Below are 19070 nucleotides of genomic sequence, written 5' to 3' on the forward strand. Positions count from 1 at the left end.
CAACGTTACCCACCCTCCTCCGATCCGTATGAGAAGGTCTGTAATGGGCTCTACGATTAGGAGAGGGACCCCTGGAGAGCCCTATTTCTTTTACATAAAATTTTTTTACATTTTTGTTCACAAAATTGGAAATTTGGGCCTTTTAGTGGGTCGCAAGCTTACGGGTCCAAATATAAATGGGGCCCTTGACCATTTTGGGGCCACTGGATTTATCTTGTCCTGTCATAGCAGCAATGGTTAAATTTCGCATTTTGGGGCCCGGAGGGGGGCGGGATTTCAAACAAACCCCCTTCCCCCGTCAAGGACGCCACTGCCCGGGCTAATTTTCTTCGTGATATAGGTCAGCCTGATCAACTTCAGAATTTTGGTAATACTCAAAGACGTTATAAAACGCTAGATAACAATTCAGAAGGTGTCCTTCTTTCTAAAACTTCTCAAGGGTAGCTAAGCAACGTTTATGTGCTGAGCACCGACAATGGCTTGTACTAGATGTGGTAAAGAGTAGCTTACCACACTGGTAAATTATTGCTGTGTATAGAATATAGCTGGCAGATATGGACCACGGTATCATTTTGCTATGAAACTGAGTGCGACTGATTGGCTGAAATTTAAAGAAATTCCAGAAAAACGTGAAGTTGTTCAAAATGGTGGCTTACCCTTGGTTTAAAATGATGTAACTCTTAGAATGGTATTTGGTTCATTCATGAGTATCGGTTTTGAATCACCAGCCTTGGGTCTCATGTTGTTTTAGATAATCTAAGAATAAGTTCAGTAACATTTCGGATTTTCAAAAAAAAAAATGTCATTTCTAATAGCACAATCGAATGAGGAAATTAAAATAGAATTGCTTATACCTTTCAAGTTCTTTGCATCGTACCACAAAATATAAGAAAGTAAGGAGAATATAAGATACTGCTTTCATTATCTTCACTTTATTTTACAAACACTTTGATTGTATTAAAAAAAACTAGGTTAAACATGAGTGTTATCAACAAGGAAAATGAAACAAAAATGTTAATGAAAAGGCTATAGGTAATACAATATTAGTAAAAAATATTTTGTACAGCAGTTCGCCTGTGACTTTCAATTGTCCTCTGCACTTCCGGCCAATGATCGGAAGAAAGGAAAAACCATCACTCAAGATAATTCAGATCCTTAAAACTTTCCTTCGTCGGTTCAGATGAAATTTGCATGTATCCGAAACATTTCAGATGTCCAAAAAACTAGTCAAGACCTCCCTTCTTTGAAGAGTCTGACTTAGCTGCTGGGTCGGTGAAAATATTTCTGAAAATTCTAGTTCATTATTATATTCATTTGACGAGTTACAACCGCCCGTTTGAGTCCGTAAAGTCCACAATAACCAATTTTTCTTTCAGTAATCTAAACCTTGGAGGAAAGTATAATCTAGTCTGATTGAAACACATATGTATAAGATATGAAACCGAGTTGCTTTTTCCCAAACAACACATACAAGAACGTCTATCACACATCACAAACTGCTAGGAGCAATTTAAGAAGATCTGTACAATACGGGACGTCTGATTTAGGACACCAAAAAGTTCTTGACCATCAGTCTTCGCCATAACTGCTTTGCATCACTAGCTTTCTCCTCTTTGTAGAAGCTCTACAAATTCCACTTTGAATTCAGCTTCTCAAACGTCGTAGTCCTCTTTGTACACTTGTGACATCTGACGGGTGTTTACTTAATTATATTCAAACACTTCCAAACACTTGATCAATAACGAGTATTATCTTCCATTACATCAATGTCACCGAGAGTAACGGAGTGATGAGCTTACTCTGACAAGATCAGGTAAAATTTTTACTCCACCACACTTGAATTTGAAAATATCGATTCTTCAAAGAAAGAAACTGAGCGAAAGCTAGGAAGTTTTTAATTAACACTCTTTATCATAAAACAATCAAACATTATAATATTTTTTTCATTTAGACTGATTAAACGGCATTATTAATCAAAGAAAGGACTAATATGTAGGAAGGATATGATTACAGTTTACATTAACACACATCTGTGATAAAAATGGTATTAATGAGTATTAAAGATGATGACAATGATCATGAGATTAATGATGAAAATGACCGTGAATGAAAATGAAGGAGGAGGCTGATACGAACAGTATCAATCACAGCTAGGACTTATGGAACCTCACTTGCAAATGAGACGTCACCTTTTCTTGGCAGAAATACGATGTGAAGCTTCACATCAAATTTCAGAATGGAAATATTCAGTAAGAAAGTGCTCTTACTGTGAATGACATCGTCCCCCCTATATGGGAGACTAAGGAATACATCTCACAATACTTCGTTGTTCAGAAAAATACATATATACATACATACGTAGATTGAGTATTTACCACACCAAAGATTACTCAGAAAAAAAAAATCCCGGACTTGACACAGTTGCAACATCACCTGCTGGTAATAGTTAATAATGCCGTTTGCTAGTTTGATGTCACTCGATCATCAACTAGTCATGGCTTGCAATATCATCTGCTAGCCGTGCTCAGTAGCACCACTCGCTAGCAATGGTTTGCAAAACCACCCTTTTAACTATCTTGGCACATATGAATGCAAAAAAATGAAACTTTCAGAGATTTTATTTTCACTCGGTAGTATGCTGCTAGCCAGGTTCTTCAGAAGGATGTGGATAAAATTGCTTTTGCCAACACAAAAGCGTCCCTGAATATCATGGATTACTATCTGCAGCAGATGATATTGCATCAGAAGAGTCCTGCCACCACCCATCAGATACCTCAACCTAAAGGGTTCCACACTGAGATCTTAGTTCAATCTGGAATGACATGAAACCTCACAGCCTAATAGAGTGGGTAATAGTCAAGAGCTAAGCCTCACTGGGAACCATTAGTAAGCTTTTGTCAGTACCAGACAAGCTCAAGCTCCCTTTATCAGATGGGAATGGTCAAGCTTGGATACCAAGAAAGCATGATCATTAAAGAATAGACTGTCTGCGGCAGAAGAGTTCTCAGACAATACCACATGAATAAGCAATAACTAGTTCAGAAGCTCAATCTGTACCTTCGTAAGAATATACGTTATGCAATGTTTCCCTCTCAGTAATATATCGTCAAAATATGCAAATTTATCGGCAACGAATTCTTTGCCAGTTAAATATTCTGGTTACTCAGAGGAATCCATTATTCACCATTCGGAGCTGGATTGTAAAAGACTGTTTCTTGAATGGTATGACAATTAGGCAGCACCATTCACAACTTTTGTGCTTTGTCATTTTACTTATTTTCCACCATAATAAAAAGGAAGTTTAGAGTTCTGTTGAATATGAAGCTTCAGTGTATGACATTACAATTGGTTAATGTCAAAACTTTATGTATGGATTACAGTTTCCTGTTGCATTACGACACATGTCTTTTATCATAAAAAGTAACCAGTTTAATTAATTATTAAATCCCACACTAGTTTATTCAAATCCTATTTGCTTAAATTAACAATAAAAAGAGCACCTTGATGTAAGTGATTTCGAAATTATTTCTTGTCTTTTTTTGGTAAAATGTATATTAGAGTGATATTTCTCTACAATGGCACAGGATGTCGAACAAAGGACCTCTAGCTTTTCCAGAGAGCTGCTTTGGCCTGGAATTTTTCTCCCAAAATATTTTACCCTAGAGGCCCACTTCTGTTACAAAGAGTAATCATTGCGCTCTACAAATCAAAGGGACTGCTCTCCTCTTGATATGCTAAATAACATACAGTTTATTCTATCAGTGCTTATTTCCACTGAAGTTATCCTGAATTCTACAGCTTCTCTCGATGATTGGCAAAGTTGCAGTTTAACTTCAATAAGGTCGATCGAGTAAACACGAATGTACTTATAAATGACTACAGCTGTACGAGCCCACCACGCGTTGGATTTCTTGCAACATAGATATCCATGTCATGATCAGTCCATCCGTCTGTATCGTATCCGGTAAGGGAGTGGCTGGAACCGGCGTGGCTGAGCCTGGAACTGGCGCGTTCTCTGGATTTCGATCTTTGGCGGCGGCGGTCGCTGCGTTGTGAGGCCATTCGCGATAAGCCTCCCATGCCATGCCCGAAGGCATTGGGATTCACAGCCATACCTGTGCTGAAGTCAGCGCCACTTAACTGAGAAGCTGCTAGTGACTGTCGAGAGATACTCAAATCTGGAAAAGATAGAGATTCATTAATATCTTTTCTGCATTTTCTTAACGATCAAATGCCTCAACGTAGCTATTGGTCATTAAATTGAAAGAAATTATCAAAATAAACATTAAAATAAAGCAAAGTACTGCTTCGAAAGTTTGGAAACCCTATTTTATACAGATTCAAAGAAGAAAGAGCAATTGTTATTCTTTAAAATGGAGACAGGCGCTGCAGATAATAACAGGTCCATGCAATCATGCTGTTAGTAAAATGACATTCAGTGATAAAGTACAGCAAACATAAGGCAACAGAGAAACGTAGAGAAGAAAATCTCTTAATGATCAGTAAGATGACGATGAGGAAGCTAAATTAAAATAAATGAAAATAAGAAAATATCTACATGGATATTACTCAACTTGCATCAAAACATCGCTAGCCTACTGGTGTATCTTTTTCATAGCCTGTCTTCATGCCTCGTGCTTTGCTAAATGAATTCTACATTCTACCTGGTGCATTCATCTTGTTAGTGAACTTCTTATAGCTGGAAGGATGGAAGGTTTACAGATTCTCTTGATCGGCATCCTGGGGCATCAAGCATAGATGTTTCTACTTCGTGGTGGTGCTAAATAAAACGGTTATTTCAAGGGAAAGTTTAGGTACGACTGGAAGTATATTACGTTTCCATCTCAGTGCTACAGCTATGCTTTATACCAGAGGATCCTTCTTACAATCCATCCTAGAAGGGATTGGTGGAATCACTATGGCCCTGCAGCTACCTGGTTACAAGTAGCTTCAAAAATGTTTACTTCAACCCAAGCTATCTTCGTCAAAGAAAACCTTTTCGTCTACTCAACCAGCAAAGCTACTCAAGATGACCCAGTGATCCACCAATTCTCTTCCTACTTTATCTATTGTTGTTTGTATTACGTCTACGGGTGGCCAAATGCCAATGCGATTTTCACTGGCTTATGTTTCATCTGTTCCTGACAACCTACCTGGGGTGACTAGAACACCACAAATAGTCATCAGAGCTTCACAAGGCCCTGTTGACGCAAGTAGATGTCATTTCTTAACAGAGCATCCTGCCACAAGCTGGCCACCGAGCCTACAAGAGGACAAGAACCGATCAGGTTCTCTTCGAGATAGATAACCCTTCATTCCTCTGCATTACGATGAATCAGTAATGTTCCTTCCGCGTGAGTAGATGTATGAAAATATATATGCACATTGAATGTGTATGTTGAAAGTGTGGTTATGTATGATGTGACCAGATTAGGATGTAGTTATTATAATGTGTATATCATCAAGCAGGCCACACCCCTAGAGCTAGAGCAATGAGACCTGCTGCTCACTCAAGTAGAGTTGTTGAACTTTGTATTCAAAGAATAAGTATTTGAAATAAGAGAGGAAAGAACACCACTGATTGTAGTTAAACATATATTTCTGTTTCTTCCGTTTATTACTTAATTACCCTAATTTTTGAGAAATTTTTACTTTAATTGGCTGCCTTTATTTCAACCGATTTATGCCAACATTTCTAGAGCTTAAAACTACGGATATAAATTTATCTTATTGCATTAAAGCTAGACTACCGTTTTGAAGAATCCTGTTTAATAGCCACAGCTGTTTCTTGGTTGTCAAGAGATGAGTAACTGTCTAGTTCTAAATGGTTAAAGTGCCAATGGTGCTTATTGGCGATAAGTAGACCCAGTGAAAGAAGTATGATTTTCAATACGCAAACTGCAAGCTCTCCAATACAAACAGAATCGCTTTGGGATTCTCCTTGCCAAAAGAATCATAGGATCACTGAAAGCACGGTGAGTGCAGTCAAAAAGTCAACTAAATGAATGCTTGTATGAAAGCTCTCATTCAACTTGCAGTCAGCTCAGAAACATGTGATTCTTGTAGTGAAAGTAACTGTATGTGTACCCACTCCTTTAATGTGTTGTAAAGGTTCAATAAAAGGTTTTTTTATGTTTCTAGTACACTACTACATCATAAGAAAACTGAAGATAAACTAGGGTGAAAGAGTGATCTGCAGGTGCAAACCCGTGTAAAGGAAACCGAAAAAGGTGAAGTAGTCTTTGAGACAGAACGAATATCAATAACATGACCAGAACTATTGCTCTCATTGAACAGAGGAATAAGGATAAAAGAAATGAATTGAGATTCTGTTGCGTTAATATTGAGGCAATGAATATAGCCTGGTACAATTCAATTTGTTAACCTGCTTTTAAAATGAAATAACATGTTTAAAACACAAGACAGGTTTTGCAACGTCTCGTTCAACTAACGGTTTTCTACACATAACCTGTCTTCAGGACTTAACGAACAATATTCTTAACCCCTCATTTTTCTTTCTAGGAACATAATCAAGTCCCATTATATTAGAAAATCCCTTAAACCAACTAGCTTTTATAACAATAAAATTTTGAACACTTTAATAATAATAATAATAATAATAATAATAATAATAATAATAATAATAATAATAATAATAATAATAATAATAATAATAATAACTGGGTAAGAGACCCTCTTCTAACCAAGTCTTGTTAAAGGCTATTGCTGTTTCAGCGGCCTTAATCTTGTGTAGGTTCTTTTCTATTTTTTATATTGCGGCCTTTTCGTTGCTACTTGATAGGTGAGTAACACCCCTATGTTGGTTATGATAAATATAAGGACAAAATCGGTATTATTTATTTATTCACTTACAATAAATAAATAATACCGATTTTGTCCATATATTTATTATGACCAACAAAGGTGTTTTACTCACCTGTCTAAGTAGCAACGAAAATGCCGCAATAAGAAAAATAAAGAACCTCTACAAGATTAATAACCTTTAACAATGATAATAATAATGAATAGGTTGCAAATACAGCAATGTGAAAAAAAAAATGTTTCTGCACTTCAGTAACAATAATAATGATATAATAAAAGATTACAAATACAGCTACCATGTAAAAACTTTTTCTATTCTATCACATTTATAAACAATTTTATGATTCACAATACTTGCGTGTTTTCGGGAATACATTGATCATCCCTTATAATAAAAAGTTCTCGTTTTTCTGATGAACTTGGTTACAAAATCAAATATACGTTCTTCAAGTTTCAAAATAATTTTACACAATTTAAAGGAAAATAAAAATTTCGTTACACTAATACTAAATATGATGAAATAAAGAAAAGAAAATCGTAATTGTGTCATTTTTCATTGTCCATTATCATTTCACGGTTTATTCATGCAGTGAAAAAATAGGAAATTTCAAAGCCCAAATCGGAGGATTTTTTTTTTAGAATTGAGAAAAGATGCAAGTTTAAAGATATTATGCATTAAGGATATTTCTTGCAAATGCAGATAAAGTAAAATTGGTTCCATAAGTATTTCCTTAGTTGAGGAAATTATTTACACAATAGTGAAAATATATTTCTGAAAGATAATGTACAGAGTATATGAGAAAAGAAACCTGTCTATCAGGTTTTTTTTAGTCGACAAATAATATTTACGAAACAAAGTAAAGCCATAAAAAAGAAATTAAAGGAAAACTTTTACCACATCTTCATTTCCTCAGCTGAAAACATAAAACAAGGACAGTAAAAGAAATCACATTGATGAGAAGCTCAAATTAAATCAGTTTTATGTAACATCACACAACAAAAAAAAGGCAGTATTATACATTTATATATATATATAATATTTACAGTCTCTCAAAGTTATTTTTTATGCGTACAAGAACAAAAACAAAAGCAGTCGCAAACAAAGTCCAAAGGAAAGTAAAAGCAAAGTTCCTAAAGGCGCAGGTGATAGAAATACTCGTAAGTCATAGAACAAATAAGTGACGTAATCGGAAATTTACGGTCCAGAAAACTACTTATTTTTAAACAAAAGACTCATATTTATTCTTCGTTACTTCAGTTTAATTTTCCTTGTGGTCTTTTAACTCTTTATCTATATTACTGACGTTATCTTCATCCATATATTCAGTCTTTGTCTTTTGTTTATGAGGCGCGCTTGAATGACACACGTAAATGCCTCTATTCAAAGTTTGATTTCAGTGAATGTAAGTTCAGTGCACCATAAATTTTCTGTCTGTCTGTCTGTCTGTCTGTCTGTCTCTCTCTCTCTCTCTCTCTCTCTCTCTCTCTCTCTCATTTCAGATTATTCTCCCATCAGCTTGTACTCTTCCATAGGTAGCTGAATATATATCCATTAAAGTAATATAAAACATTCTCTCTACGTCTCTCTAACAATCTCTATCACTTCGAAATCATATTCTCACATTTACCTTTCATCATTCTCTCTCTCTCTCTCTCTCTCTCTCTCTCTCTCTCTCTCTCTCCCATTCCAGAATCCCATTCTCCCCTTCCCCTGCAGCAATCCTCCCATACCATACCTTGTCTGGAGAGTCCCAGGCCGTGGTTGAAGCTCGGAGCATATCTCAGATTGGCCGCGCTGAGAGCTGAGTACGACCGTTGACTCTGCCCATCTGCCATAGACCGGGGGCGTGGAATGTGTTTAGAGGAAATGTGAGATATGTGGGATCGTGCATCGTCCGGGATAAAGCCATTATTCACTGAACCTGAAGATCAAGATTTGGATATTTTTTCCTTCCTCGCTTTTTTTTTTTTTTTTAGTTTCGGGATTTAGATTGTAATTTTTTTCCCTTACAATGGTTCTCAACCTTCTAGATCAGGCAATCGAAACCAAAGGTGTTTATCTTTCTATTTTTTAAACTATTCTCTTCCCTTTTTTGGTATATGATAAACTAATGATTGATTATGGGACATTGAATGAAAGGAAGGAAATAATGCAACAGCGTCTGGAATTAGTAACAGAAATTTAAAAGATTTTTATGACGTCTGGATTCAAGAATTTTTTGTTATTGTAAATTACTAACACTTCTGCCAATTACATAAAGGAATCCCCTTTTTTCGTTTCTGTCAAAACCCAGATAGATGTTTTTATTGAAAATTTTAGGGCCGTCGACAGCCTATACGGGCTCGGGCACATGCGCCCCACCACTCCACCCACCCACCCACCCACCCACCCACCCACCCAGTTCGTATGACCTTCCTTTCTTTGTCTACCTTAAAATATAAGTAGTCTCAAACTTGACTGAACCTCTTTCCCAGTAGGAAACAAAATACACCATTTAAAATTTGGTAAAAAGAGAAAATAGCGTTGACAATAAAAACTTTCTTTTTCCAGCAAGATTCCCAAAGTCAAAATATTGCATTACTATATTCATGTGATTAACAACTAAAATGCTAATTGCAACTGAACTTTGAAAAAAGTTGAGGACCACTGCGGTGTTAGATTATTCAATTTCATGTTAGAGGAATTAAATTTACCCATTATACAAATTATTGTGCATCCGAAAATTTCGATCAGCTTTATCAAAGTCTTTTAAAAATGTTCCTCCCTCATCTCACACGAAAACGTTATTTTGAATTCTCAAATATCCACTGAAATTTGACTATTTATTTGTTTTCATTATTCCAAAGCATAAACATTCGCTCAAAATATGGTTCATAGCTCAGAGAAGATTTCTTAAAGTTCATAATTATTTATAGGTATTGTTAGGTCAATTTTTCTTACAAAAACACCAAGACGACCTAACAGTTTATGGATAGAGAATTTATAAGTGTATCATATACTATATTTAAGAATAAACAATTTATTATTTATACATACATGCATATATATATACATATATATATATATATATATATATATATATATATATATATATATATATATATATGTGTGTGTGTGTGTTTGTGTGTGTGTGTGTGTGTACATAAATACACACGTATGTATGAATGTAGAACCAATTAGATATTTGCATTTAATCCAAAACAAAGTATACAACAACAAAAAAGTAAACAAATAAAACAAACAAGAATAAAAAAAAAAAACTTGCACCAACCTTTGTCCATGTGGTACATCCTAGCCCTGGGTATCGACCTATGCGAGAACATGGAGATGTTGTCTCCGTCGCCTTTGTATCCCCCGCCGAGAGTGCCGGTCTCGAGGGTGCCGAGCGAGGCCAGGGGCGGCGACGCAGGACTCAGGACCGCGGGAATGCCGTCCTTCTCTCGGTGGCCGCTGCGTTTCCTGTTGCAGCAGATGAAGACGATGACGGCGATAATGACGGTGCCGCAGATGGCTGCCGACGCGGCGATGATAATGGTGTCCATGTGCATGGCTGCCGATGACTCGGTCCGGATCTCCCGGCACTGCGAGTGCTGGACGCTGCGGGGAGGAGGGAGTCGTTGAATGGATGAACGGATGAATCAATGGATGAATAAATAAAGCGACTGAAAGTATACATTGCGACTTAATACTATGTGATCAAGATTGAATGTGGGGCTTGTAGGAAGTTACTGAACTTGTACAAGTAAAGTTTCATCATTCGATCACTTAATTCTCAAAAGGATCGACGCTTTGAACGGGACGCTATGAGAAATGAGTCATTCATTGAATGGATGAACAGATGACTCGGTGGAGGAATAGCTAAGTGCTTGAATGAGGATATAGATACTGAATAGTAGGGGCAAGTTGAAATGAGAATGTAGAGCTTCTTCATTCAATAATTTCACTCTCAAAAGAATCAGGGTCTTTGAACTATACGCTGCGAGGGGGAAGGACCAGACGAATCTGTGGATGAATAACTTTGCTGTTGAATGAATTATGAGTATCTGAATAGTCACTGAAGAGGAAGTTAGGTTGATGACCTCTCCTGGCTTGTCTAACGTTTCAGAAGACGTCTATGACTTTCCTGACATGCTTAATGTCTAAGAAAAAGTGAGTGACTTTCCTGACAGATTTAACGTCCCTGAAAACGTTGATGACTTACTTGTTGGGCGTAACGTTGACGTCCTCGAGGGACACAACACAAACCACGACGCACTCCTGAGTCGGAACGTTTTTGATCTTGAACTCCCTTTCCGAAGAGGCCAGCGGTGGACCCAGCTGAAAATGTTAACACTTCTTCATTGCCCGTCATGTAAGTGCCTACTTTATTTGTTCAGGCTGCCTTTTACATTAATGTCTTAGGATTTGAGCTGGTCGTAAGTAAGTAGGGACTCCTATACTACTTCTGTTCTGAAGCCAGCTGATCCTAATAACATGGTTTTAAAGCATTACAGTTGACTAACTGAAGAACAGCGGAATTACTTAATGGAAATGCGACAGACATAAAAAGTAGATGAACATTTTGAAAATATGCCACCAACTCTATCTTATCTAGTGGAACTGTTGTTCAACATACAAATATAAATCTACGGGATGTCAAATTACCTACAGGTTTCGAAATAGGTAAATGATTAAGTATCTCTTAACCTATACATAAGTTCATGACTATATGAATCAAGTCTTAAGACATCATGTTGATTAAGGCTATTAAATCATCTGGTTTTTACATACATTTTCAAGTTATTCCTCTACCAAGCAGAATTGAAAGGGTCTCACCTTGAAGGTCTTGTCCCCGAAAAGCCTGTAAACAACTCTGAAGCCCAGGATGTTGGAGACTTCAGAGTCCCATTGAATTATGACGGAGTTGTCCTTCCTATAAGCATCTTGCACTATCACCTGAAAGAACAGTTCAAAAGAAATATTTTCAGTTTACATATTATGTGCACACACGCACATACACACATATATGTATATGTATGTATGTATATATATATATATATATATATATATATATATATATATATATATATATTTAAATTGTGCAATTCACATTGCTGTGCACTGGGGCCTTGCAAATGAGAAACCGTTGTGTTACATGAAGCAGTTTTCGAAAAGATAATTGGGAGCTTCTTAAAACTTGCTACTTGATTTAATCTAAACTCCTTTTACCTGAACACGAACTCAAAAAGTATTGATAATAAGCATCTACCAGGGTAACCATTTGTAAGCATTTATTGTGTTATTCATTCTGGGTGGTGACATACCAGTACCATGTTAAGTTAAAATTTGTGATTATTTACCTTTAATAAAAAAGGAAAAAAAAAAAAACGCCAAGGCAAGGTAAGAAGTACCAATATATTGGATTGTATCATATCGTACTTTCGTAATTCTTCTTTCCAAACCATTTTCTTTGATTTATGCAAGCTTTCATGAGAAATAAACAACTTTTTCCATGCACGGCCATACTGGTTATCACTGTCACTGGGAAGTAAATACACAAATTACTAAAATGGAAAGTAAATACGTACACAAATCACTAAATCATTATAAAATAATAAATAAAATCTCTGTAGACAGCTAGAGCTCTAATATTTGTCTTGCATGACCACTTTTTATTTAGTATCGAAATATCCAGTTAGTTTACTGGCAGTACCCACCTCTTCAACATAGGGTCCCTGACTCTTGAGACCAAAGAAGTCTTCACTGTGGCCAGAAGGTTCGTCGTGTTGCCTAACAACCAAGTTTGGCCTCTTGACGGGAGAGAGAACAGGCTGTGAGGAGGGCCTCTCAATTCTCGAAGGACGCTGTTGAGATCTCGTAGGAGGAATCTGAGGAGAGACGTCCAAGGTAGGACGGTTTCTCGTTGGGCCTTGTCCTCCGGGACCTCGTTGTACAGAACCAACGCTGCCAACTCCTGATTCTTCGGCAGACTGTGGCTGAATGATAGTTCCGGGGCCAGATGAGGATGTTCGCTGAAAAGGACGAGATTGTGAACTAATACGCTTTCATAATTATTACTAGGTCCATCTGGCTTTATTTTACATAGAAATCTCAAGTGAGACAATCTTTGCGTCTCAACGACTGGCATTTATATTTGTATGGCGCGTAGCAGTAAGCATCACATTAAATGATTAGCATTCTTCTTCTAGACTACTTTGGGTACAGCAGAGAGGAGCTTCTTAGACATTGTTTTTTAAAATATGTATATTTTAACAAAACTCCTCCCTTAGAAATGAGATCAGCTGATATAAAAACACGAGGATACTGGTTTCCTGACAACAGAAGTAAAAATAGTTATCTATATCTGGTGTTCAAATCCAACAGCAAATTAACTCACAGGCGTTTCAGAAGTAACCTCCGGCCTAGGAGATGACGGCGTTTGTCGAGTCGTTGGTATAACTGGCGTAGTCGTCGTTGTCGTCGACGCTTCCGTGGAGGTGGTGGTAGTGGTAGTTGTCGTAGATTGTGGTGGTGGTGGTGGTGGGGGGATAAGGGGATCTAAAGTGGACACCGGAAGCTCTGGATTCGCGTGATCTTCTGAATCGCAAACAAATTCCGACGGACCCAGCTGGAAGAACGACCGGTCTCTGTACTCCGGAGGCTGTCCGCAGAACTGTGGGTTGCGCTCTCGGGAAGTCACTTGTAGATCGTAGTCTCGTATCCATTCGGTGATCCAGGCCACTTTGCAGTCGCAATGAAGGAATTTGCCACCTGAAACCGACTTCCAAATTTAATATGGCGCTATTTGAAAGGAATTTAATAATGCTGAGCAAAAGGGGTTCCCAGAAATACGAAGGTGTCAGGTAAAAAACGTGTACGAGCCTCATCATCCTGCGGGAATTGGGTCTGACAAACACAGCATCAGCAGCCGTCTTCGTATCAAAAGATACAAAGAATTATTGTTGACGTAATTTCCTGGTTGAAAATTGCGACTTAGACTTAAGTAGTACATTCGTTGGTTTTATGTAAACTCACCCTAACTTTCGTTGAGAGCTGTTTCACAATCTGTAATTCCATTTTTTTCTCGCTAACCTTCGGTAATGACTCACCCTTTTTGCAGTATTTCCATTCATTTCAAGTATTACTAATATTCCCGTCAGTCTGTTTATCTTCCTTTCAAGGTTTGTATTGATGAAACCTTAAAAACGGTTAGTAAAACAGCCGACTACCCTTAAGGCCCTTGACTTTTGAGGTAGTAACTTTAAAAAACCGTTAAGTTAATAGGATGAAAAAAAATTTTTTTTTTTGGGGGGGGCGGGTGTCTTGCTGCAATCCTGAAATATCATGCGACTTTAAGAAGTGAATATTGAAAATATTACAAAACTGACTGCAGGTATTAGGATGATAAGATGGATACGTAAGCTACTGGTTATCATCAATAAAAAAAAATATTGATATTACTGTAATATTACTTAACATAATTTTACCAACAGATACTCTTCGCCATTGGCATTTACTGTTTTTATATTTATCTTTATTTAATCAACCAAAGTATACATCGGAACATCGACAGTGACTTGCTAAGTATAACATAACTGGACTTTCAGAAAATGCCATAATCTCCTTGACAGCTGTGTGGCAGAAGACTTTGTTGGTCTTAAATTAAACTGTACATGAAGCTGAAAGCTCTCGCTGAATAATATACTTTCGTATCAAAATTTACATCCAGTTTAGACTAACCAACGCACAGTTTGAATGATTCAAGACACTACAAACTTTCAGGCCATCTGTTAGTGAACATCAGACATGAAATTAAGACCCAAACTTGATTATTTACATAGAAAAAAGAATTATATGATTTAACAGAAATCATTAGAGCCGAATAAGGAACATTTCGGCTATTTCAATGAGCAGATATCAAGAAACGGTTGAAAATATGTTTTATAATGAAAAAATATGGTTCAATAGGAACATTGCTGACCTTTCAAAAGCATTAAAATAATGTTTCCAAAGTGTTTCAATCACAGAATAGACCTCACCTTTGTTTAAAGATAAAAAGTAATTCGTCGAACTACTTCACCAAATGGTACAATATACGAAAGGTTAATCTTTTATGACATCGGCTGAAGATGTGAACAAAATGAAGCCCATTAGTTTTATGTGGTTCAAAATTAAAAAATTAAAAAAAAAACATATTATATACCTTTGGTTATTTAACCTTTTAACGATCAGCCACTGTTTATAAAATCTAAACTTGTATTATCATCCGAGCGCGATAACCTTTATGTAATATGAGCGGCACTTACCCACAGAGAAGCCCCTGAGTGTGGTGTTGAGGTGTTTGAAAGCTTGCACTGGAACCGTGTTAATGGGGTTACCGTCCAGAGCCAGTAGGGTCAGTGACCTCACTCCGTAGAAGGCGTCGTCGGGGATTTTCGTGATCATGTTGAAACCGATATCCAGAACCTGTAATGAAAAACGTGGGGTTCTTCAGGACTTGTGTGTCTGGTCAAGGTTGTACTCGTGTTTCTTTTTGGCTTAATTAAGTGACCTCTGTCTCTTCATTTGTATATATACGCGCATGTATATATACATATATATGCAGTGTGTATATATATATTTGTATACACACATATATATAAATATATATATATATATATATATATATATATATATATATATATATATATATATATAAATCATATATATATATATATATATATATATATATATATATATATATATACATATATATATATATACACACACACACACACACTATATATATATATATATATATATATATATATATATCTATATATATATATATATATATATATATACATATATATATATACACACACTATATTATATATATATATATATATATATATATATATATATATATATATATATATATATATATATATATATATATATATATATATATATATATATATACGTATATATATATATAGTACATAAACACACACAATCACATATAAGACAATGTTATCTGTAATATACTTTAGTTATGTATAACACGTTACAACGCCAAAAGGAAATACATTTCCATAACAAACAAGAGAGAGAGAGAGAGAGAGAGAGAGAGAGAGAGAGAGAGAGAGAGAGAGAGAGAGGTTTTGCTTTGTCATAACGACGTATACGAAGAAAAATTGTAATGAAGATTTCTGTAGGAAAAATTTCAAACTATATCTTTTCTAAAGTAATAAATGAAACGTTGTAATATGAATCGGGAAATATAATTCTCACTAGAAAATTAAGAAGCGGATAGAGTTAGTGCTTCGAGTTGTTCAAGTATCGTGTAATCTCCAAAACCTCCATTTATTTAATATGAAATAGATATGAGCACTATTCTATTTGTACTATTATTTTTGGTCTTTGTTCCTGGTCCGCGATCAGTTAAGCAATATGGAAAAGGATAAGATACTTTTGAGAAGGTACGCATGACCTTGGATAATTTCCATTCTTCTTTATGTTTTATATATTTCATAATAATAATAATAATAATAATAATAATAATAATAAATAATAATAATAATAAAATAATAAAATAATAATAATAAGATAATAATAATAATAATAATAATTAATAATAATGATAAAATGGTTGCTGTATCATTAGATTTTAATTCCCAATACATTTTTCTCGCTTTTACTTCGAAATTAACCAAGAAATTTATATAAAAGAAGAGGTCTTGCCAATCTGTAATAATAATAATAATAATATAATAATAATAATAATAATAATAATAATAATAATAATAATAATAGTGGCGCCGTGGAGGAGTGGGTTAGGTCGTCAATAGACTTAAGTCAAGTTAAGCAACATTGGGGCTGGTCAGTCGTTGGATGGTGACCGCTCTCCTCGGCGTTGATTCCTTGGGAAAGGATCTTTACCATAATTTCCTCAGTCTACTCAGCTGTAAATGAGTACCTATCCCTGATGGGGTAGGTAGGGTCCAGCTATGGGTTAAATAGCAAAACTCAGCAATGATGGAAAGAAATGAAGGATTAAACGACAACGACGTAAATGGAACCTCTGGCAACAGAGGAGCCTCGTCCGGCAACCAGGCATTCAACCCAATTGTAGGGAAGACGGTCAGGTACTTGGAGGTCGTCATCCAGCAACTGATCACCACAACGACAGTAATCAACAGCCTCACCGAGATTGGAGCTACAGAGGCCAAAAAGGACAGAAAAACTCGGACAGAAGAGCAAAAAATAAGGAAATATGGAGATGCTACATCAGAAGCAACCCGACGGAGAGAGGATATAGAAGAAGATTGGTCAACATCTGGAATGAGAGGAATAACACCCCCCAAACAGAGCAGAGGCTGGCAGACCAAGTAAGGAACATAAAGAAAAAGAACTGGCTCTCCCCAACAGAAAGAGAAGAACTGGAAAGGGAAATGTCACACGACAACGAATTACACGAAGACGAACTGAGAGACGATGCCACAGAAGACGACAGGGAGGATGAGGTATCAAACAACGACACACGAAGAAACACCGACGAAGTAACAGAGAGGACGGAATGGGTAGAAAAGATTAGACAATGGATGGAGCCAGATACAGAGAGAACAAAGATCCCTCCATGAAAGCCTACAACACCAAGAAATTAAGGGAGAAACAAGTGAGGTCAATGAAATAATAGGCCTAATAATACACCACCAGTATCACAGAAACAAATAACTTGACATATGCAGGGAGGCAAGACTTTAAGGAACATAAAGGAACATAAAGAGAAAAAAGAACTGGCTCTCCCCAACCCAAGAAAAGAAAGCGAACTTCGAAAGGGAAATGGTCAAAGGGAAATTTAACCAAACGACAACTAATTATCACGAAGACGAACTGAAGAGAACGATGCCACAAAGAACGACAGGTACAGGGAGGATGATGGTATCAAAACCAACGACCACACGAAGCAAACACCGACGAAGTAACAGGAGGAGGACGGAATAGGGTAAAAGGAAAAGAGTTAGACAATGGATGGAGGCCCCCCCCAGATACAAGATAGAACAAGATCCCCACTCCATGAAAGCCTACCAACAACCAAGAAATTCAAGGGAGAAAACAAGGTGAGGTCAATGAAATAATAGGCCTAAATACACACCACCAGTATCACAAGAAACAAATAACTTGACATATGCAGGAGCAAGATTAAGGAACATAAAGGAACATAAAGAAAAGAACTGGCTCTCCCAACAGAAAGAGAAGAACTGGAAAGGAAATGTCACACGACAACGAATTACACGAAGACGAACTGAGAGACGATGCCACAGAAGACGACAGGGAGGATGAGGTATCAAACAACGACACACGAAGAAACACCGACGAAGTAACAGAGAGGACGGAATGGGTAGAAAAGATTAGACAATGGATGGAGCCAGATACAGAGAGAACAAAGATCCCCTCCATGAAAGCCTACAACCCCACCAAGGAAATTAAGGGAGAAAAACAAGTGAGGGTCAATGAAATAATAGGGCCTAATACACACCACCAGTATCACAGAAACAAATAACTTGACATATGCAGGAGCAAGATTAAGGAACATAAAGGAACATAAAGAAAAAGAACTGGCTCTCCCCACAGAAAGAGAAGGAAACTGAAAGGGAAATGTCACACGACAACGAATTACACGAAAGACGAACTGAGAGACGATGCCACAGAAGACGACAGGGAGGATGAGGTATCAAAACAACGACACACAAAGAAACACCGACGAAGTAACAGAGAGGACGGAATGGGTAGAAAAGATTAGACAATGGATGGAGCCAGATACAGAGAGAACAAAGATCCCCTCCATGAAAGCCTACAACACCAAGAAATTAAGGGAGAAAACAAGTGAGGTCAATGAAATAATAGGCCTAATACACACCACCAGTATCACAGAAACAATAACTGACATATGCAGGAGCAAGATTAGTAGCAGAACTGATGGGGATTCGAACACCAACACCACCGTCACAACCAACCCAACAGAAACCAAAACAGCAACCTCCTTGGAAAAGGCGCCTGGAAAAGCAAATCATGGTGATGAGATCTGACTTGAGTAAACTGAAAGAGATGGAAGAAAAAAGGCTAAGAAGCAAGAAAACAAGGGAGGAACTCAACGAGAAATACAAAGTACAAGAGAGGGGACTAAACAACACAATAGAAGATGTAAAACAGAGGCTTAAGGCCAAAGCACACAAGATCCAACGGTACATGAACAGGAATAAGGGATACCAACAGAACAAACTAT

General features: G+C 36.8%; 1 protein-coding gene across 4 annotated transcripts in view; it reads right to left on the reverse strand.

Moving 5' to 3' along the window:
• Positions 1–916: 916 nt before the first annotated feature.
• The window catches only part of LOC135221988 (leucine-rich repeat and fibronectin type-III domain-containing protein 3-like), a 112122-nt gene continuing 93968 nt past the window's right edge, over positions 917–19070 (reverse strand). The window contains exons 6-14 of one of the 4 annotated variants that reach the window (XM_064260095.1): positions 15109–15268; positions 13200–13573; positions 12520–12834; positions 11639–11758; positions 11025–11140; positions 10095–10420; positions 8559–8651; positions 5154–5263; positions 4046–4178 (exon numbers count right to left, since the gene is read on the reverse strand). In XM_064260095.1, the coding sequence (XP_064116165.1) occupies positions 5184–5263; positions 8559–8651; positions 10095–10420; positions 11025–11140; positions 11639–11758; positions 12520–12834; positions 13200–13573; positions 15109–15268 (1584 nt within the window). In that variant the 3' untranslated portion in view covers positions 4046–4178; positions 5154–5183. Of the gene's footprint in view, positions 4179–5153; positions 5264–8558; positions 8745–10094; positions 10421–11024; positions 11141–11638; positions 11759–12519; positions 12835–13199; positions 13574–15108; positions 15269–19070 lie in introns of all 4 variants that reach the window. The other 3 variants (XM_064260094.1, XM_064260093.1, XM_064260092.1) reach the window with 3 other exon arrangements.

The sequence above is a fragment of the Macrobrachium nipponense genome, chromosome 3 (assembly GCF_015104395.2).
Source record: "Macrobrachium nipponense isolate FS-2020 chromosome 3, ASM1510439v2, whole genome shotgun sequence".
NCBI lineage: Eukaryota > Metazoa > Arthropoda > Malacostraca > Decapoda > Palaemonidae > Macrobrachium > Macrobrachium nipponense.